Source organism: Numida meleagris, chromosome 10 (assembly GCF_002078875.1).
Source record: "Numida meleagris isolate 19003 breed g44 Domestic line chromosome 10, NumMel1.0, whole genome shotgun sequence".
NCBI classification, from domain to species: Eukaryota; Metazoa; Chordata; class Aves; order Galliformes; family Numididae; genus Numida; species Numida meleagris.
The window spans coordinates 4,111,090-4,133,847 of NC_034418.1; the positions used below are offsets into that span (position 1 = coordinate 4,111,090).

The following is a 22,758-nucleotide window of genomic DNA, read 5'->3' on the forward strand; positions in this document are numbered from 1 at the left end:
ATCTGCCCTCCTAATGGAGGAAAGGTCTGAAAACCTTTCCCTGTATGACTCTCCTATGCTAAAGTACACGAGTTCCCTGAGCTATTGAATTTGTCTGCTTTTTAGCATTGGGCATGGCATGAAGATTTATGTTGCTCTGTGTGACCATAGCAATCATCCATCACTATTAGTTACAATAAAACGTTCTCCTTGTTTTTAAAAGCCCTTTGAATTAGATTCCATTATGAAGTTAACGTACCACTGACGGTGAAGTGCTTGTGAGCGCAGAGAAGGCAAACATTCTTCAAAGGCATCGAAGGGAAAGTCAAGGGACTTAGAGGACTACAGGTGGACTTTCCTTGGCCATGTTTAGCTATCTGAAAGTTAGACACATGTTGCCTCAGCTCTGTTTAGAGTCAAGGGGATGGGATGGGCTTCTTCAGAGGCAGCTCATCTAATCCTGAAATAAATATCAGAAACAGGAGGAATGGTTAATCCTCTGGAGCTGCTTCTTGCTTTTTGTTGCTTATGGAAACCATATTAAAATTTGAACATAATTGTCAGAAGATCTTAACTTAGATAAGACGTTTTGAGGGTTTTTCCAGTGGTTCCAAAATTATAACAATCTTGTATATAAAAAGGAATCATAAAAATATTGGAGGCAAATTCATAAACACAGTTCTGAACACAATTATGCCATTTTAAAAATAAAGGTATTGTATTCTTCTAATGAAATTGAAAATTAAGACTCGTACATTAAGAGTGAACATGGCAAATAGTTTTGTTTCTCACAGAGGACATAGCACAGGCTCTCTTTTCCTCACCTGCAGAATTTCCTTTAAGGTATATACACCTATTGGAGAAGACAGCAGTCCATTTATACTCAGAAGAGTATAAGAAACGCAGAAGATATTTAAGCCATGCCAAATCCTTCCAATCAGGGGTGCACTTGCACATGTGTTGCACCTTAGTCACTACTTCCACGCTACTGCTCATTAGCTCCCATTATATTTATTTTTGTTCAAGCTGCCGCAATAAAGCCAAACACACCCCCAGTACAAGTACCTCTAAATGCTATTAACTGGGCAGGCTTGCAGCAACAAAGATTGTAGCTTTGTTTCTACCATATGTTTTAAACAGGGATCTCTGTATTTGCCACCTAGTGTTTGAGTTTGCAGAGTTCGCTTCGATTCCATTCAGCTGTAAGTGGAAAGTCCTGGTATTTACTCCTTAAATGAAAGCTAAGGCAATGTTATTACAGAGTCACTCATTTCCAGGACTTCAGACTTTAGGTAAAATAGCAAATTCTGCATGCCTTTCAACTGACAGCAGAACACCGATAGGATTTGATTACTGTGTTACTGCCCATTAAAAGCCAATCTTTTGATATTTTCCTTGTTCTTGGACGCAGAAAAGCTGCACAGAAATGCCTTAGTCCTAACAGGGCCTTGGTTCTCGTGGAGGGAACAATGAGTGCCACCAAAAAGCACATCGCACAGCAGATATGTTCTTCCATCCATCAGAGCAGACCTGCATTTTCTCCCTGTCTTTAAAGCAGTTTCACCTGTATACGGATAAACGAGGGCAGTGAGGGATATTTGCAGTAGCACAGGTTTCCAAGGGCTGGGTTTCTGAATGGGCTGGCTCATGTGCAAGCAGGGTGCAGACAGTTCATACTGTCCCAAGGAGGGTGCAGACAGCACTGCTCTTGCTGTCACACATTTGCAGGAGCAGGAGGCATTCAGTCCACAATACTTCAGCCACTGCTTAGGCAACAGAAAGACAGCAAAACAAGTCTAAAGGGTTTTTTTTTTCTTTTAAAATAATTGCTTGGCCCCCTCCCAGTTCCTCCAGAATACTGCCATCCCTTGCTGTCAGCGGAGCAAGAAATCAGCATTGCTCAAGGACAGGCATAGGGATGTGCTCGCACAGTGACTTTGTAGCACCAGATTTTTGCTGGGTTTACTCAGTACTGGACACCTGCTCTTAAGAAGACTGCATTCCACCAGCAAGAAAGCACCGCTCTGGCAGTGTGGAAGAGCCCTCCATTGACTCTGGCAGTGGCTCAGCCACCGTGTGCCTTCAGTTTACTTACGCTACTTAGATCTGTTTTTTATTGCAAAGTCATTATCCCCCATGACCCTCCATTTATTTATTTTTAAACCAAACATATGAGGTGTATTAATGTTTCATCAGCTGTTCCTACCGACCCATTCCAGGAAGCCCCACTGCAGCAAGCAGTGGTCATTTCCTCATTCCGTATGGCAGCAGCCCTCTGAGTGGCTCTTGCCACCTATCTGCGAAGGAGTTAAAATCCCAATTTTTCTATTGCATGGCATTTTAAAGAAAAATGCTTTTATAACAGCCAAATGCTGGGCTTGCACCAACGTAGCTCGGCAGAGCATTTGGCTTTCTCTTCACATCATATTTTAGTGAATGTTGTGTTTTATAAGATAAAATGATAAATGGCCTGACTTAAATGACCGGAGGGTATCTACTTTCCTGCTAGTCTATTTAAAAGGTTTCTGTGAACATTTTACACACCTTATTGTGTGACTGTGGCTGTCTAATAGCAAAGGAAACAATAGCCTCTGATGTCCACAAAGGCAGGGCATACCACACAGGTGCCATGTTTTACAACACCACTATATCTTGTCATTCAGAAGTGCTCCCTGAACAAATTGCCTGTCATATTTAAAGATAAAATCTGACAGTGCCAGAGCTGACAACTAGTCCTCAACCCTGACATACAACACGGAGCTGAATTTTGCTAGATTCGCTGTAGATGGATTTGTCTTTAGAGATTCACAGCAAAGCCAACTGCTGGCAGAGCAGCAAAAATTATTTCAAAACATTGCTACTAAGTGTCAGACTTTATTAAATGGTTGCTTTAAAAAGGGAAGGAAAGGTTCAGTGGTAGTCTTAGAGGAGAAATGTACAGAAACGTTTTATACATATTTCACTTCTCTGTAAAATAATGATGTACGGTGTTTCTAAATAATAGAAAATACGGCACTGCATTTCAGGAAAGGTATTTTCATTACTCCTTGGCACTGTGATATATTTACACTACAGGAACCTGTATTCTTTTATCTTTTACGCGGTGAGGCTCTGAAGGGAATGTGCAGTAAATATGAATTAAGGAGGAATGACGCAGCCGACTCAGTAATTACAGACTCACTGCTCCAGTGGTTACTGGAGCAAGCACGGAGGGTTTGCCTTGGGTACACAAACACTGGTACCTCAGTGCTGTTCCCTGCGGGCAATACCGAGGGGTATTTGTTATATGGTTCTGTTACACAGCTGGGGAACAAGCGTTGCACAGCAGAAGCAGGGCAGGTACTCAAGAGGTTTGTTACCACTGCCTCTAAGTCAGCCCCTTCCGAGTTTGGGGTTCTGAGGGTGCAAAGAGCCACAGACACACTCACCTGCTCCTGCAGCTCTCTGTAACCACTTTGTGCCTGCGTTAGATCACCGGACACTTAACTCCTTCCTTGCCACAGAAAGCAAACTTTGCACATGCCACATAGAAATGTCCATTGCCACCAGCAGCAGCACCCAGCACAGGAAGACTTTACCCACACGGAGACACCCCTCACCGCCTCCAACAGAAGAGCCACCTCTCCAGGATTCATTCTCTCAAATCTCTTCCAAAGCACGGACCTCTCTACTAGTCACTGGGAAAGCTCCCTGGGTCATCCTACTCCTCCTATACAGTGCCTTAGCAATACGGTTAGCAAAAGGTGTAATTGTCATTCTCCTGGGCTGCATCAAATCTTATCTAAGGGTGGATCCTTTCTCAATTTCTCTTAGAGGCACTTTGGCCGGGAGAGAACCAATCCATTACTGGAGGGAGATGCTCTGACCCCATTAGCTGGGCAGATGTGTGTTTGAACTGGAGACCTCTGAGCATCCTCCATCTAGGATGAGGAGCTCAGGCTGCTGCGTCAGGCAGGGGTGCATCCTTGGCCATCCTCCGCGTGCCGCTCTGTACCATAGGGGCAATGTGCAGCTGAGAGGTCGGTGTGCCCTGAACGTGATTAAAATGAGTGAGCATAATGATATGCAGATAAATAAAAAAGCCTGGGAAGCGTTACTTGTTTAAAAATCAGCATTGGAAAGAAATTCTGTCTGGTCTGTGATTCTCATATTAGCATGTATTAAAAAATTAGCGTGCAACATGGAATTTTTAAAAAAGATTGCTCTGTTCCCAGCCTGTTTTATTTGTGTTTGATTCCAGCCCTCTGAGAGTACTGAAGCTGCATAATACGAGAGTTTGTAACCTTTAAAAGTGGAAATGTCATAACTTAGTCTTAGGCAGTTAATTGTGGTCCTGACTGTAATGAAAGCGCTGTTGCCCAACAAGCTTTGCACTACATTGATTTTTCTTCTATCAGCTGGGAGTTCTGGTAAAAGAACAATAGATCTAATAACATCAGCAAAGCAAAAGAAAGTAAGAAACAGTGAGCTCTTCAAAATAAGTAGGTCAAGCCACAATCAATTTCCAGATTTGAAATTATGTTTCTAAAATGTATGTTTAATACAGGGCCTCGTTCTATGTCTATCAAGTCAAAGCTTGTAAGGTTTAAAGTTCCCAAACAACTGCTTTATCACGTAGCCTGGAGTTAGGCCCCAGAGGTTAAGCAATAAAAGAGAAAGCAAAATAACTTAACAGTTGCTGCAGCTAGTTGAACCCAGCAACAGCTCCTTATACAGCTTCTACATTCCTAGGGTTTGAAATGCCAAAAGGCCACAAGATACGTTGAGCAGCTATGAATTTACTAAGTAGGATTTCACTTCCTCTTCTTATTAGAGGTCATTAAATTTATTCAATGTTGGTAAAACCCTTGTAAACAGAAAATATGAAGGCTTATAAAACAGTGCGTAGTATTTGCACCCTAATAATTAAGATGCAAGTAGGAATAGGATGAAAACAGAAGCCTGATTTACGAAGTGCCATTAGTTTCAGAGTGGTAATGATACTTAAGCAACAAATTTCACGCATACCTGTTGAAATAAAATATAATTGCATAGAATAGATTTATGGAGGATATCATATAGATCAGATCAAAACTTGCACGCATGGTCTCTTTAGTTGGAAAGGACTCAGTTACAAACTCACCTGCTGGAAAAGCAAGTATCCAGAGTGACATAAACTTTCTCTATTTCTTTTTTTCCTATTATACAAGCTCAATGAAGACTTCTTATTTTGAATTTGTTATTTTTAATTTGAATCATCCTGGAATAAAAAAGCCAACACTGTAAAAAACTTGCAGTAAAAGCCACTTCTAGTGTCACTATGTGACAGCAAAATAAAGACACCGACCGATAAACTGCAGACCTGCAATGCAGTTTCAATATAACTTGATATTTCTTAGTTCAGAAATTCTTATAACTGAATGGATGGGAGAATATATTTTAGCTATAGCAGAGTGTATACGCATACATTCTGTGAAACTCTTGTGTGTAGAATCCTAACTGTACATACAGGGCACTAGAATCTTTACGATGAGAGAAGAACAAGTCTCTCACCTCAAAGAGGATTTAAGATTTAGGTTTGTATGACAGATTTGATACAGAAAGAATACAGGGGTTCCTCCTTGGGAACAACTCCTTCCCACTGAACCAACACAAAACACGATGCATCTCAAGTATTTGGAATTAAACTATTCTATCTTCTTCCTGGCTTTAAATATGCTGAGCTATTTTTTCCCTTTAGGGTCTGGCTTGTATGAGAGGCTTTGTAAGCAAGTGCTTTCCAATGGCAGGTTTTCAGTTTTACTTTTTAGAGGACAGCTATCTCCCACGGCGCAGGAGATTAGCAGGTGTGGGAGCTATTGGGTTGTTTCAGCCCCGTTCCAGCCCTCCCCAGCCACCATTGCAGGGGAGGCATCCTGATTAGTGTCTGCCTCATTTAAAGCAAGCTGTTCTCGACTGCAGAGGCTGAAAGAGTGCCTTACTCTCCCCAGAAGATGCCTATTTTTGAGTGAAGTCTCCTTGTGTTTGTATACTCCTGGAAAAAGCTCCCTGAGGATTGCATCTCTTTTTGGCAAGGTTGCTAATGCCATGCATTTTGCCCTTTTTTATAAAAAGACAAAGAGAGTGAAAATCTAGGTAACCTTAAGCTCTGAGAGAACCAGAAAAAAAAAAAAAAAAGGATCAGTTTAAGGAAATCTAGATTCAAGGGAAACTCACCTTGGTCTTGCTAGGTAAATGTAACCTACATTACAGTGAATTGTTAAGAAATGTTCAGGAATAGTTCTGGTTTTCCTCAAGTGTTCTTTCATCCAGTTGCCGATATACTTACTTTTGGTTAAACTTCTGAAGCCAAAGAAAGAATGTTCTAGGCTGAGAAATCAGATTTCATAGCTCCTCGATGCCTTGCTGACTCTCAACTGGAGAATTTGTGAATAGTGCTTTCTGTCAACTCTTTTTGGCTAGAAGACTTCATTCAGTCCTGGGAGGGAATGACCTGGCTGCAGTTCTTCACACTTGTGTCACCTCCTGGCTGGCATCTAGTAATGCAGAGTAACTAGGCACACAGCCTTTGGCGTTAAGGACACTCCAAGTAACACAGAACACTGCAGTGCATCTCAGCATTGTGGTCATGTGCACTTCAAATCAGACTGCTGTACTCCACAATGGCACTCTTCAGAGCACCAAATGTAATTTGCAGGACTGGTTCTTGTCTTGCTCTGAAGCCTGAATCTGCGTTAGCTTGGACTGCGGACTTCCTTTGAGGTAGGAGAATCCTGCCCGAAGTCTAGAAACAACAAACATCACAAACCTCACCATTTTTTATTCTATGTGCAGCACACATTTCTTTGATATTGTCTTATTTAATGTAATTACTTGTTTTCCATTGCAACTTCTACTGCAAAAACCACTGCACATGTTTATACACTCAAAAAAGGTTGATGCAGTGCTGGTGGGCACTGTGTTACTAGTGCTCATATAAGGTAAGAGTTTGTGTTGAATATGGGGAGTGTAAGGTTGCAGTCAGAAGAATATCTTCTAAATATAGTGGCAGAGCTACACGTTTGTATTGAGGGAAGCACTATTATGGGGTGTGCTTGTGGGGAAGTTAGTCACGTCCATTTACGGTGTGAGCCTTACCTAAGTAACAGAAAATAATTTACCTTCCAGACTAGAAGATATGTGTTATAGTCAGAATTTAATTCCATCAGTTTCAAGGATAATAAAAAGTTCCCTATTACCTTTTATCTATTTCCAATCAATAAACTGTCAGCATCGTCAACAGATGAGGATAACTATGGCAACTGACTTGGACTTGCAGAACAACTCAAGTAGAGAGAGATGCCCCACTGAATAGCAGGCTGAGTGTACCTTTGAGTTGCTGCTTTGAGAAGCTTACCTCCCACTAATCAGCATATAGGAATCTTACACAAATTAATGTGCTCATGCACCTGAATACTGTGAAAAGTACACTTCTCTTAGTTCTTCTTCTTCCACTCACTGCAGCAATGAAGAACTGATGATAACAGCTAACACATTCTGGAGGACAAACGACAGACAGCAGATTCTTTAAGTAATTTATTTTATAAAAGTGAGTAAAGTACCAAATATACAATACAAACTTAAATATCACTATGCATCTCTCAGTGTTACATAAATAGACTTCAATAAAAATCAGATGTAGCAATACCAAATAAGCAAAATGAGCAAAAACATCCTAGTAAATTGGCTGGAAAATAAATGCATTTGAGTGAATGCTATCTGATACTTACTTTTTATGCTTTCTTGCTTTAAAGCCACGTCAGCCTAACAAAGAACAGAGCTTGCTAATAACAGTACTGTTAATAATGGAACAAATGGGAAAAAAAGGGCACTGGTAGGCAGAAGGGAAAGAACAGCAATGAAACGATCGTGGAATGCTTTGATAATGTTTGAGTAATAAATTACTGGGATGTTCATCAAAATAACTAGGAAAGTAGTGCTTTCAGTAAAGTACTACCAGACTACAAAATAAGTACCAGACAAAAAGTGCTAACAGGTGCATAACAAGCATTCCAGCATGTTCCACAATGCATCTTCACCTTGATAAATAGCACCCAAATACCCACAGGGGATTTTCTTAAGAGTTTCCTAGTACAGCAGTTCTATCACCTTGGGGGCTAGCCACTGAGCGTATTTAAAACACAGCTAAAAGAGTGAGGGTTGTACTACAATATCCTCTGCATATTCTCCATGGAATAACTTAATAGTTCCAGTAAAATTCTCTTTTTCCCATTGAGAGCTCAGGGACTTGGAACGTAACTAAAACATTCACTTGAAAGTTTAATCAAGTATTAGGAGGCCTGAAAGATCTCCGTTACATGAGATGGATTATCACATGCTATGCAATTAAATAATACCTTAAATGTTGCATGAGGGGGAAGGATTCCAGCTCCACTTTCAAATGTATCTTTGGAGAAAAATAGTTCTATGAGAGCATCCTTAAGCTGTAAGTGGAGCTGATTAACTGGAAGTAGCTGAGACATGCCAGCAGTGAGGTATTACGCATGCTCTGCTCCAGCGCTAGCACTCAGAACACGGCCACACATTTGACTTCTGCCTCAGTTCCTCTGTGAAAAGCATCCTGAGATCTTAACACCAGAAGTCACATTAATATATTACTATAATTAGCTGTTATTTTTTTCAGCGAAACTTTTGAGCAAAGGACTTTGGAAAATGTCTTCCCATTCCATGTGCATCCCTGAGGATGCACAAGGAAAGGGAAAAAAAATGAAGAGGTATTTCTGAGGACACAAAGGTTATTTCAGTGTGTTCACTTTTTTTCTCTTTTACGTAGACATTCACATTCCACAAGAAACCAAGCTTCTCAGGACTTGCTGATAGTAAAAAGCCTTAGTCATACATGCTCAGTTTCAAAGTTGTTACTACTCAGAGAGAGAAATAAACGTATACTGCACTAAAAACAATCATCCCAGCCCTTTAATGATTGGGTAGTTTAGCTTTGAATGCAATTCAGCCTAATAGGGGCTTTAATGGCTTTTGACAGATTGTTCCACTGATCAAGGGACATGTATGAAAATAACTGCCTACCAAGCCCTGATTTGATTTTAAGAAAAGAAAACTGAAGGTTAATGGTAAACAGAAGTTGATTGTTCACATTTTCAATGAAATAACTCTATCTGACCTGTTCTTAGAACCAGAGAAATAAAGGATAATGGGAATCCTATACACCTGACTTTTTACTTTAGCCTCTAATCAAGGAGACTAATCAGACCAAGATGTGTTGGCATGAAAGCAAGTATTTGGTGATATAGAGGGGGAGGAGAGCAACTTTTTTTGTCCAAATTCAGCACTGTAAAACCAATAGGGTATTAGAGGATGCAAACCGTAGACTAGTATGTCCTGTTCTACCATGTGAATTGAGTGCTATCACCAAAGCAATGAGGAGATGAAGCATAGTTTTCATGTCATGTGTGAAGTACTCACTGCCAAACATCAGCATTTTAATGTGCTCATTTTATCAGTGATCTGATGGCTTTTATTTCACATATTGTTCAGCCAATTCTGCAGCTTAAGCACAGACTTTTTGCAAATGTATATACATTATTTTCTCTTGTTCAATGAATGCCCCAGGCTAAGGTGAATAGGAAAGATGAATGCAAATTATGACGCCTGGTAATATTAAAGGTGATGGGTTTGAGTTTGTACTAGAAAGACAAGTTGCTATTGAGGATTGCTAGCTCAATAGCTACCTCTGCTCTGGTAGTGAAGTGATCAGCACAGAGCTGAGCTTTTTGGCCTGCTGTGGAGAGTGCAGTGGTCTTTATTGGGAAAAGGAACATTCCTGCAGACCATGCTTTGTTTGTCTGGCCATTCCCCAGGGCAGCTCACCAGCCCAGTGGGGCAATGCAGATGATGAGCTCTAACAACACAAATCTCAGCAGAAACAGACGTGTGGAGGCACTCAATCCACAGAGGTGTGGTAGGACAGAGGTGGAGGCTAAGCTTGGGATCAGTGTTTCTCATGCCTGTTCCTATACCACAGTAAGTGCTCTTCCCAACTCTGTAACCTTGGCAGAAGAAGACAGTGGTCAGCTCCTAGCAAAGAGATGGGGACTGGCTGCCAGGGGCAGCAGGAGGGTTAAGGACTGAACATTAACTTTACATCAGGTGGTAACAATCAAGGGAGAGGTCACGGCCTGCACTGTACAAGTTACTGCTGGATGATTCCCATATGAGTTAATAAAGTTGTGCTCTTGTGAATGCACATCCCTTGCATCTCATTTCTCTTCCCCTCCTCTCATCCCACCTTCACCATCAGCTAGTTTAATCTCTGATCCATTGACACAAATTCCACTGTGTGTCACAGAGCGAGTGGAACTGCACTGCAGTAACCGAGAAAGGAGCAATGTCCACTGTTAACACGCTATAATATTTTTGTGATAGATTTTTGTATTATTTTCTCTTTTTTTGCTGTTATATGGCACTGGAATCCCTGAGTCTGTCCCACAGCAATTAGAAGTCTAGCATGACTTTCAAGTACATCTTGCTAAGTAAATCTACTTCATTATCTGTGAAACTGAAAACTGCATCTGAATGAGAGTGAGACAACTGATTTGGGTATTTATTATGCTGCACGTTACCTATCCTCGGCAGTTTCTATTTGGTGACCACCCACACCATTCTTATTTTTCAATTTAGATAATCAGGATCTTCTGTGAAGTTCAGAGCATAAGCAAGATGTCTTTAAAATTTAGTGTACTGGGATTAATATTTTTTATTTACTTAACCTTTTAGTAACAAGGAAGAACCTACAAGATAAAATATTTTCATATGCACAGATATGAATGAAGCATTATAAAAACATTTCTAATTTACATGGTATAACACAGCAGTTTTCTATCAAATACTTACAAATGGCCTTTACCTTTCATCCTCCACATTACAGAAACAATAGAAGTTTCTCATTTTCTGCCAGTATTTTTTCTATGAGTGCAAAACCAACTCTATCACATTTTTAAAGAAATCCTTTGCCTTGAGCATTTCATTTGTATTGGTTCCATGTTTAGTCAGTAGCTTTTGTAAAATTGATGAATATTGTCTAAAGGCAAGTGCAGACAGGCAAACTGATCTGTATCTTTGTAACCCATTTTGCCTGACATGTATGTGCAAGTGAACTATTTCACCTTAATTCTTTCACAGCTGATGAAAAGTAAATGTACGCAAAGCCATGAACTTCACCATTTTAAAAGAATCACTGAATCTAATGTTATAAGCTAATTTATGCTCTCACCTCTTCCCTGAAACAAACTGACCTCGGTCCTCATGCATCTAGAGCATCCAGGCTCGGTAACCAGTTGCCATACACAGAACATCCATTAGAGGCTGTGCTTTTCGGCTCTTCCAAAACAGTAATGCGTTACCTAATGCTGGAATATAAACGGACTGCTGAAGTATCACTGCAACATGAACTAAATTACTATTATTTGTATAAAATAAAGAAAACTTCAATGTATTTCTCTGCGTCTAGTATGTATCTCAAACATAGCAACAATTCATCCTTGGTCTTTCAGTTTTCTTTTACAGATATTTACCTTTAACCAGGTTCTTCTCTTGGGGCACCCTTTGGCATTCCTACATGCTTCTTACAGTTCCATCAACCTTACCCATGTCTTTGCCATCAACTGTTGTGGGCTTTGGAGGGATGAAACCTCCTTATACTTCTGCCTTTCAACTGCATTCAATCATGTTACACAGATTCAGATGACATGAGCATTCATTCTCTTTAACCACATGATTATTGGTATTTTGCCAGTGAATCTTAGGTCTCATCCATTCCAGAATTTTTCAGCTTTCTGTCATTGTCACCCTTGGCTTAAATGAGCACTATTTGACTGCACTGAGGCTAGAACTAGTTCAGCTAATTCACTAGCTTTAATCCACAGTGTAGACAAAACCTAGAATCACGTAGTTTTAAACATTCTGTTATCGCTGCCAGCACTCTCCTACTACAAGAAAATAAAACAGTGTTGTTTCATTACTGCTGGAAATAATTATTTGCCAATGATTTTTTAATAGCTTCCACTTCAGCAACAACATTAATGTGCTTTCTCTACCCTTTATAGCTGTCAGATTCATTTCAATACTGTGATCCCCATGGTTTCCAGCGGCGCTTAATTAAACACAAAATAATCATAAAGTAACGGCATAAACAAACAAACAATCCCCTCAAACCCTGTGTTAACAGCGTTACATCATTAGCTTGCTTGATTTCATCTTTCTCATTTCCAAAGTAATATTTGTTTCTGTCAGAACTGCCTTTTCCAAAAGCAGAATTCCCACATCCTCATCTTTTTCTCTAGCTTTTCTCTAGGTGATTTCCAAAGTAAACATATTTAGTGTGGCATCCATCCAAATATATGCTATTTGCCCGCTAGTAAAGCCAGCTTTAGCTAGTGTAGGAAAGAAAAACTATGCCCATAACAGAGCATTTCAAAATTTTAAGAAATTTGTTGCATGGGAGACAACAGATAAATGTGCAGATGAAGGTTATAAAATAATTAAACCTAATTTAGATAAGTTATTCTTCAAAGAGTTTATTTCCTTCTACAGGGTGGCTAACAGCTTTAGCAGAAGCCCAAGAACGCAATGAAAACGCTTGATCCAGGTCTTTATACTTTTGCTGGCCTAGCTATGTTAAAGGTGTTAAGAGGTACAACCTGTACTTGATATAATTGTCCTGGCAAAAGCTGGTAGGTGTGGACACAGTTTTATACCACTAAAACTGAATTTTTGCTGGCACAGCTTCCTTAGCTGCAGGGAGGTCTGGCATATGTTATACTGTCAAATGTACAGTTTTCAGCAGTACAAGCCCCATCCACACGCAGAACACTTTGCCAATACAGTATACTGGTATGCTTTGGGTAAGCCTGGCCCCAATGGTGATTTTAAGCAGATGATTAGCACAGGAGGCGTATTCTGTTTCTTGGTGGCAATGTCAAGCTCTGAGTCTCACTGTTTTTTTTCTGTAGTGGTAGTGCAGACTGAATGCTGTTTTACTGTTATATAATTTCCCTCTGCTTTTATACGAGGGAAAAGGCATACAGCAGCTCAAGTCAGAAGAGCAACTTATCGAAACGAAAAATCTCTCTCTCATTCAGGACATCATCCAACATAGAACTGTTCTTTTTATAGCATGTTATTACAAACCAGATCACAAACAGCTTCATTTCTCATAGGCTTCTGGTTTTGTTCTCATGGATAGATTAACACAGATGTTGCAATGCATGGTGTCATACAAATTAAAACTATTTTATCAGGGGACCTGACCCAAAATGGAAACCCAAGGTCCACTGGCTCTGGACAATGCACCAGGAAAGCTGGGCTCAGAAGAGAACTCCCAGTAGGCAGAAACACAGTAAAGGTTGAGAGCTGAATTCTGAGTTCCAGAAAGCTGAGGACATGTGGATACACACTGGAAATCTCTCCCTGAGTGAAGCCCTGCTGTCGGATGTAAAGGACAGATCACCCCATTCTTCTAAAAGGAAGGTGGATGTAATTGTGCATCAGTTAGAGCATGACCCTAGCATTGGGAAACAGTGGATTTATAAGAAGGTCCAAATGGACATCCTCCAATTTCCTAGAAGCGCCTAAAAGACAACCCGTACGCTGTCCTGCTGCAACAGTACTGTGCACCCCTTGGGCTGCACCTGTGACCATTGTCCTTCCAAGTTATATATGCTCATGAGGGTCTAGGTAGGACATTTCTAGTTTGAAAAGTTTTTTAAAACTTACCTACCAGGACAAGCACTGCCGGCTGTTTTCAATAATTTCATATCCGCATTTAAATTGTGCAGTGCTGAGACTAGCAGGCAAGTCTAACTTGTCCCAAATCCAGACAATTAGGATGCATGTCAGGGGAACCTGTGGAAACACAACTATCCATGGGCTGCAGGGTTGATGGAAATTGGAGTGGAAGAGGAAGGTACTGAGGTTGGTGTTCCAGTCTTCGGCTGTTAAGAGCCACTTCTTTCTATAGATCTGGTACCAAGTCTGTTTTGTTGTGACTCAGTAACTAAGGTGGAAACCGATAAAATTTGCACTGAAGCACAAAACAGCAAACAACCAAGGAACCATAAAGCAGAAAAGATGAAAGCTGAAAAAAACTTCTCTTCAGAAGTTGAGTATTGAGTTGTTGAGTATTATTTTCTAAGCTGGAAGGTGACCTGTTGTCCTACCTACTGAACAAGGTTTTGTAGATGAACAATTACTTCTTCAAGATCAAATGGCAGAGGCATGTTACTTTCCTCATTGGTCCAGAAGGGGTGGCATTCAGGTTTCTGCTCTTCTGGCAAGCTCTCCGCTGCTTCTGACTGGCATCTGAAACAAAAGGTAAGCAGAAGAACTACTTAAGAAAAGCTATAGCAAGAAACTGAATACTCAGCAAGGATACATTTGTGCAGTAACTTAGAGTGATGAAAAGAAAAAAAAGCACATCTTCCGACCAAATGGGTCGTTCGTTTACAGTGAAGTTCTCCTCTGTTGTAGGCTTTGTATTTTCTATAAGGATTTCTCAAAAAGCCAATCACAGAGAAAACTCAGTTAGTACACCTTTATATGGTAAATTATTTTTTCATTATCTCGGCTGTTATTTAAAGCATGTGATTAAACCATTATCAGATTTAAATGTTTGCCGGTTTCCAATGTATTACTAGATTATTGAGAAAGATTAAACTGAATTTACTGCATTAAGGTCAGGGGGGATAGATTAAACAATATTAAAGAAGCCGGACTAGCTTTGTAGATTCTGGAGATTTACAAGTGTATCAACCTGCTTAGCTCTGAAAAAGGCAATATAAAAAGAGAAAATTCTATAAAGATAAATGGAAATGGAGGTTAATAACAACTTCCAATGATGAATAGGTGGGCAAAACTTCAATAAAATTAAATTAAAAGGTTAGCATATGTTAGTCCCCTGAGAAAATGTTTAAATCACAGTGTTTTTTATTAAATGGATTATTCATCAATACTAGTGAAGTCTAATTATAATATTCAGCTGAACTGCAGCCTGCAGAAGAAAGTTTTTGAAGTGGCAACCATTACATCTCTTAAGACTAGGCTGTAACACACCATGCCACAACAAAAAATTGTCACACTTCAACGAGGATTCCTCCTCTGTTTTCCCATTCCCTCAAATGATCTGTTGATTATTCATTAGTTAACATTTATAGCAGGACAGGACGAAGAAAAATGCTATGCGTTATTATAATTTTGGTCTAGACTGCAGATCAGCATAGTTCTTCAAGGGTACAGAAAGCAAATCGTAAACTTCTATCTTGTGTAAGACATTTAAAAAAAATCACATTTTATAAAATATTGTTGTGATGATTTAAAAGTTGTTTTAAACATATATATGCGTCTTCCATCTCTGTACAATCAACTCTGAAAGTATTGACACACACAACTTCCTTGTCTACACCACTAGCCCTCTGGAAGAGGCTGTTTCCAAATGGAAGATGTCTTCTTCTCTTGGGAATTATTAATGGCAGTGTAATACCCATGAGGAAACATACTTCAGCTTTACACCCATGTTGGTGTGTGGTTAATTGCTGCACCAGCATCCTGGGCACTCAATCCATCGTACATTACACTACAAGGACAGTATTAACACATAACATTCCAATATATCTTCAGCTCTCCACATCAGCCCCTGATAATAGCATCTGTTAACATGCACTAAGTACTATTATGTAGCACATCACTTCATAAATAATAAGATTAGCCGACCTCAGGGCCCTGGGAAGAGTAATGTGTTTAAATGTTCTCATTATTTATTTAAAACAAGAATTAAAGGAACAGAAGCTACTTGTGACAATCCTCTTAGCATAAATATTAAACTGTTTGCATTGATAAGCTGCACTGTACAGAATAACAGAGGATTTGTTTTGCAGGCTGCTTTATAATAGTTGTTAGAGCAAATGCAGTTTAGTGTATGAGTTTTGAGAGGTACTTAACTGATTGTGCCACTATGTTCTGAAGACATTTCCCAAATTATATAAAGGAAGAAGAGAAAATTAATATGCAGGGAAAGCTGAAACTAATTACAGCACAACTCTATGAAGCTTTTAAAATCTTGCTTTATTTTCTGTCTTGGCACAAAATAATATGCTCAATTTGCTGGGTAGTATAAGATATTTGAGTCTAAGCATTTCAATCTAAGAGTGGATAAATTAACCATGTACAGATTATTGCAGATGACAAATCAAGAAGCTCAGCTGGTAAATACTGCAGGCATATTATGTGGTCTGCAAAACTCAATTTATAATAATAAACATTGTCTCACTCATCTGCTATTAACAAAAGGATTTTAATTGAAAGGAAAAGCATACCGCCTCTTAGCTTCTTCATCATTTAGGGCCCTTTTTTCCTTTTTCCTTTTTACCTATAACACTTTTTTTTTTTTTTTTATCCTTTGCCCTCTCTCACAAACAGCTTGACAAGCTTGTCCCTCACCTTTGGGTTCTGGACATTCGTGTCACTGTAAATGTGCCAGAAGTCACCAATGATGCTGTGACGGGGCAGCCCATGAGCAACTACTCAAGTCAGTACTTTTCCTTCTCTGGTTTTGTTCCTGAGCCATCTCTGAGAGGTCACCCCCAGCAAAGTTTGTGCCTTAACTCTCAGGCAATCACGCACTTGGGATGCTCCAGCCATATCATGTTCCACGAGAGAGATTACGGGGATGGAAGTGTGTCAGGTCCTTGGTTTCCTGCACAAGTCTGATGACAAACCTACCAGTATACTGCAGAATTATGATGAATGGAAACAGTGCCTTAATACCCCAAGTTCTGCCAACCTACAGCTCCTCTGAAGTATTTCTATTGTTTTGCTTTATATCACTAGCAAAAACAGCAGGGAATGTTACCTGTCTTTACCAAACTTGCAATCCCTGTGCAGTTATGACCTGCTGTAATGTCAGTGCAGGTTGCCTGTGCTTACGGGTGCAGGGCTGGCTTCTGATGACCTGGCATGGCACTATGCAGCCCATCACAAGCCCAAATGCACTCATCCACATATGTGCTGATCCTCTAGCTCAGAATTAGTATGCAAGAACAGTCCAGATGAATATATTACTATTGATTTTAATAAATTTCTGTATGATTGTGGGAAAAATTCTTCCCACGATGCTCTTCAGATTCTATCAGAGTTAAGGACCTTAAGAGTGCAGAAGGACAGCAAAATTTTCAACCAAAGCAGAGCAATCAAAGGCACTTCAGATTTGAATAGAAGGAAACACTGCAATCATCAAAGTATGGTGGTAGTGGGAAAACAACAAGACTGAAAATATTGCACATTAATTAAAATATTATATATTAATTAAAACTGTTATTGAGCTGTCAATGAAGTCAAACCTCTAAAAGAGAGTAAATTTAATGGCTGAATATTATATGAACAAAATGTGTTAAGAGTGGAAATACCGCATGCTCTGAAATGTGGAAGAAAAGTGCACGTACCAAAATTAAGAGGCCTCTTTCAAAGCTCACTTGCAGCAGCAGAAGGAAACAACTATCTGGATATACTTCAGAGCAATTTAGCTCCAGCACCTTGATAATACAGGTTTACCAACATATCAGAAAAGGATGACTTGTATGGCTGAAGATGTACAGAATGCACGAAGTTCCACAGTCCCTACTTTCTTGCTAAACCAAACAAAACCTGTGCTCCTGTTTCAATTAAAAATGCCTGTTTTGAAGGACCAATGGGCTACTGTTGCCATGTAGATTCTCACCACTCTCCCATGTAAACGTCACAGGTTTTGATTCCATTTTTGTTGATGTTTGCCAAAAGGACTTTGCTCACTCATATTTACCAATAGGAGAATATAAACATAAGTCATGGCAAACTCTTGTATGACAATGCACGGCTCCTTCCCTTGGAAGGTGGCTGGTTTCAGGTGTATAGTCACTGGCACACAGTTCCTTGGTTCTGGTCCCTTGGGCTGAGCTGACATTTTGATGATCAGGGCATCAGCGACATTAGAGGACGCTGCTCACAATGCTGAAATTAACCAAGCTTGCTAAAGTGCGTGTTAATTATGAGTATGCAAGCAGTCAATAAGAGGTTAATGCAAAAGTCAAAGGATAAATTTATTTCAGTATTGCATCACTCTACCGACTAAATGACTAATATTATGCTTTGTTTTTAATCAATAGTTTTTACAGTAATGTGTGAGCCATTGATTAGAAAAACATTCTTTCTAACATCTAAGTTTTGCAACTATTTACTATCAAGTATCAATATACTTAAAACACTCTTTTCTCAGAGCAGCTACTTTTTTGTTTCAGGGGCAGGAACAGGAAAGCATACAAGTGAGAAAGAGGCCTTGGTTTCTGCTGGTGTGTGATTAATGCAAATAAGAATTATTACCTAGGAACTTAAATAAAGTACTGTGAATTAGAGTCCTGGATTCCACTGTGCTGTTTGCTCCACAGGAGCATAGTCAAATCAGATCAATAGGGGTCAATCTGTGGCTCAGACTGCAGAGGCATGTTAAGTAAGAGATGATCCGAACAGTCTCATTTCCTAGATGGCACTAATTTAGTTACAAAGGAGATCATGTGGAACTTCACAAGGTAAGTCAAAGAATGTAGGCCTGCCCATCTTCCCCATGTACTGGTATGGACAGAAAAGGAGGAATATGTGCCCTGTATGTGCAAAAGTACGCATTCTCCGATACATGCTTACTCTATCATTTCTGAAATGATTGTCGCTATGTTTCATATTTATTTTCTCCCTCCAGTCTCGCTAGAAACAGGTGCTACTGAGCTGTTATTCTGAATCTCGAAATATTAAAAAAAAAAGATGGCCCAAATTAAAAACAGATCACCCCAATAAGGCAAACACATTCATTAATCGCACACTAACGTTGTCTAAAATGGTACAGTTATGCAAATGTGTTAACTTTGAATTTTCTTTTTTTTTTAATAGTGGATCTCATTCACCTGTATGAAAAATTCACTTGAGTGAGAGTTGAAACTTCCAGTGATTTCAGCAAGAACAAGATTTCAATCCAAATCCTTTTCTAAAAACCATTCACAACAGATATGAGCTAATAAGGTTGGTAATAAAAAAACTTCCAAAAGAAGCCATGGAGAGAATGAAATAGGCTGAAAATAGTTTTTCAACTATGAAATTTAGCAAAGGATACTTTTAAAAACATATTTATGACATTATATTTCTTTTATTTTATGACAATTTGTCAGCTAGTGAAATGTGCACCCAGAAGATGTGATGTCCTGTAACTTCAGAGTTGCCACAGAGGAAATAACAATATCCTGGTTCATCAAGCTGAATGGTTCAGTAACGAACAGAGAAGCTCAAGCTGATGCTCTAAATACATATTCTCCTTCAACTTTGGATATAGACAGGATATTGAAGTAAAGTCCCTAAAAAGGATTGAAAAAGTCACCCCTGTTATTTGAAGAACTGGATTTTCATTTATCTTCATGAAAAATTAAAAGGTGGAAGGGCAAATGTCACCCATGGTGAAATGGAATGGGGGGATAAATCCAAAAGGCAGCTGCTTTCCAGGTGGATGCCCATTACAGCATTAACAATTTCAGAAATTTCAATATGCCTTAGTATTTTGTTCTACCCCAGGCACCTGTCTAGACACAGTAGCTGGTGACAAGTGAAAATTTCCAACCACTAATTAAGGTTTAAGGGCATCAGGTAGCCTATGAAGAACAATTTTATACCTAGATCCATTGGTCAGCATGTCCCTTACATACCAGGGGTGAGGAATGGGGAATTTTGCTGGCTGGCCAGCTAGGAGAGCTGACCTCCAACACTGGTCACAGGAGAGGGGCAAGTAAAGCCTGTATTTCTCCTACCTGCCTGTATGGAACAATATGAGGGTCAAATGCGGAGGGTGATTATATATGGGAGCAAAATGCATGGCAGCCATTATGGCAATGGTACCCTGATTCTGCACCAATCCAGTCTCCATCAATTGTATCACAAGGAGACCACTGCTGGACTCCCTTGAGAGCACTTCATATGGAGACCTGACCCAGAGCATGAGATTTACACAGGAAGTTAAACCACAGTTTAAAACATTTGAAATCTCAACTTCTGGTTTGGCTTAGAGGAAATAGCACGTACAAAATGAGTATTTCAATTGGAACATCACCAAAATTGAAGGTTGTTTGGAAAATGTGGGCCAGTTAATGCACTAGCATGACACAGGGTTGGGCTGTAATAATTTCTGATTTCTTTCAACTCTTTAAACCATAATCACACCAATAGCTTACAAATCTTCCATGATATTAAAATTATCTTTTCATAATTTATACCCCAAAAACTTTTTACTGAAAAAATGAAAGATGGAAAATATAAGTATTTTGAAATTCAGCAGTACGAAAGATATTTTCTTCATATGGATGTAAATGCTCTCTCTTTATCACCAAGAAAGTTCTCTCTTTTCTTGCCAAAACTGGAATTTAACTGAAAGTTACTGAGTTCGATCTAAACCTTAAACCAAAGATTTTCTTCGCTTTTTTAATTAACCAATCAGAAAGCCATAAACTGTGGCAGAGACTATTTCTCTCAGTCGTTCCACGCTTGTTGTACTGTGACTCTGCACAACTAAAACCTTTTAAGGTTTAATTTGTCTATTAAGAACAGAACAAATGACATCAATATTTGACTTTGCAAAGCAGATTTCAGAAGTACTGGTCCCAAACAGGCAGTGAAATGAAGTAGCCAGATGGAAAGAGCATAGTGCTTAACTCTTTTGAACATCAAATCCCCAGTGTGTTCCCAAATAGTCTGTCCCATTCACATTAAGCTACTCCTGATGTTCTTTCATGTGCTGTAACTACCCCTGAGCCCAGTCATGAACAATTCCTGGCTGAGACCAGGAATTACATTTATAGAACAGACAAAATTGATAAAATGACTTTTTTTTTCAGAAATGGAGACAAAAATGCCAGATTTAGGAAGGGATGGAGGCGCTTTCTGTTAAATTTTGATCCATGGAAAAACTTAGGATCAGCAAGCACAATACACACGATGGCACGTTACAAGTTATAATCTGTATGCATCTTTCAAAAGCTGATAATGACTTGTACAACTTTATGGCTTTTATTACAGAAACCAAATTTTACAGTCACTGACTTAAGGGCTTTATGCCCCCAAGGTCACTAAACGCACTGGAATGAGGACTCTGCTGCAATATTCTAAGGCATCACTGGTGACCTAGTAGGACAGCCTGAAATCTGTCAATATTACCATTGTGGGTGCTTCTACAAAGTGAATCCACAGAGGTAGGAGAGAGATAAATGAACCTGACACTACAGAGGTTTAAGTGACAGTTAAATGAACTTAAAAATTACAGAGTTTCTGTTATTACTTACATTGCAATTCAGGTAAATGTGAGAAAAACATAAACTGTAAATAGCCTCCAAATGTTGAAATAACAGCAACCAAGGCACTGGTGGACTCCAACTGCATCTCTATTGTGGGTCAACGAATAAACCAAAATCTACCCAGAAGATACTTCTGATGAGATTATCAGTGATCTTTCTCATTGTGTTTATCAACTCTACCCTACCAAGGGAACTCCTGGTATATGACATGCAAGGACAGTAAGGCCACCAAGGACAGCAGTGGCTGATGAGTGACGCTAACTTGACCTCCCTAGACAGAACCTTGCCTTTCCTTTGTGCCATTGGTCCAACAGACCTACAAACTGCCCATGAGAAAATCAGTGTGCCTCCTATTCCCGCAAGAGAATAGCTGTGTGAGGCAGTCTCCATTTCACGTTTGTTTGACTTTTTAATTAGGAAACACCACTACTCTCTATAAAGAGTAGGAGGTAGGGGAAATCCCCAAGAGATACACTGAATAAATAACACAGCATTTGCTGAAAGATGAAGTTTAATCCAATTTAACCTATAGGTCTATAAATTGTTCTCTTTCAGCCCTGTTTCTCAGATGCTTTTGTTTCCCATTTTTAGAATAATACATATAGAAGCAATATATTCTGACTGCATAAGAAGCATGTTTATGCATATTTATGTACACACCCCTTCATACCGATAGTTGCAAATAATGCCATCAGTCCAAAAGAGACAGCATTTAGGAGGAAATTTTCAGCACCACAGACACGGTTTAGTTATATACTTTTCATTATCAGCAATGGGATTTGAATTACTCCCTCTGCGCTGAGAATATTTGGCTTCAACTTCAAACAACATAGAAATATATAAGCCTCAATATAATTTATTTTCTCAAAAGGAACCTAGAATGCTCTAAGCCTTTGCTGAGGTATCTGATGCTCCAGCCCCCTCTGTTACACAGTACGATCGGCTGTTTTATTTCACTTGCGATCCTTGCTTTCCTATAATTTTTTCAGACAAAGAAACAAAATGTCTGCTGTATACTGAGTATAAACACAGCTGACTTGTTTTCCCCAAAGTATTGATTTTATGCACTTTTAAAATAACTGTTTTCATTCGGTTATGCATAATCACCTGGGACACTGTTCCTCTGAATTTGCAGAAACACAGATGGAATTGCTGATTTGGAACCTTTGGAGAGATTTTACACTATTCTCTAGAATCTAAGCTTCTATTAAAATAAGGTTTCTAACTTTTGGTTGTGAAGATAGCCTGGACAATGTAAATTGATGCATGGTTATCTTGTTGAGTCCACAGCCAGACAGACAGACACAATAGCACCAAGGGAGCTGTGAACTTCCCCCACTTATTTTATTGGGTGTTTACTTGCGGCCAGATGCTC

At 39.4% G+C, this 22,758-nt stretch overlaps 1 protein-coding gene and 1 long non-coding RNA gene across 6 annotated transcripts in view; both read right to left on the reverse strand.

Annotated features, from left to right (window-relative positions):
* On the reverse strand, nt 245–7,496 carry LOC110404599. Its single transcript, XR_002442341.1, has 4 exons — nt 7,407–7,496; nt 6,287–6,742; nt 5,102–5,218; nt 245–439 (listed from the first exon to the last, which is right to left on the reverse strand). It is a non-coding gene; the product is annotated as an uncharacterized LOC110404599 (long non-coding RNA).
* The window catches only part of FTO (FTO, alpha-ketoglutarate dependent dioxygenase), a 232,702-nt gene continuing 218,723 nt past the window's right edge, over nt 8,780–22,758 (reverse strand). For 3 of the 5 annotated variants that reach the window (XM_021408379.1, XM_021408381.1, XM_021408382.1), the window contains one exon: nt 8,780–14,334. In XM_021408379.1, coding sequence (XP_021264054.1) covers nt 14,193–14,334 — 142 coding nt within the window. In that variant the 3' untranslated portion in view covers nt 8,780–14,192. The remainder of the gene's footprint in view (nt 14,335–22,758) is intronic. The other 2 variants (XM_021408378.1, XR_002442136.1) reach the window with 2 other exon arrangements.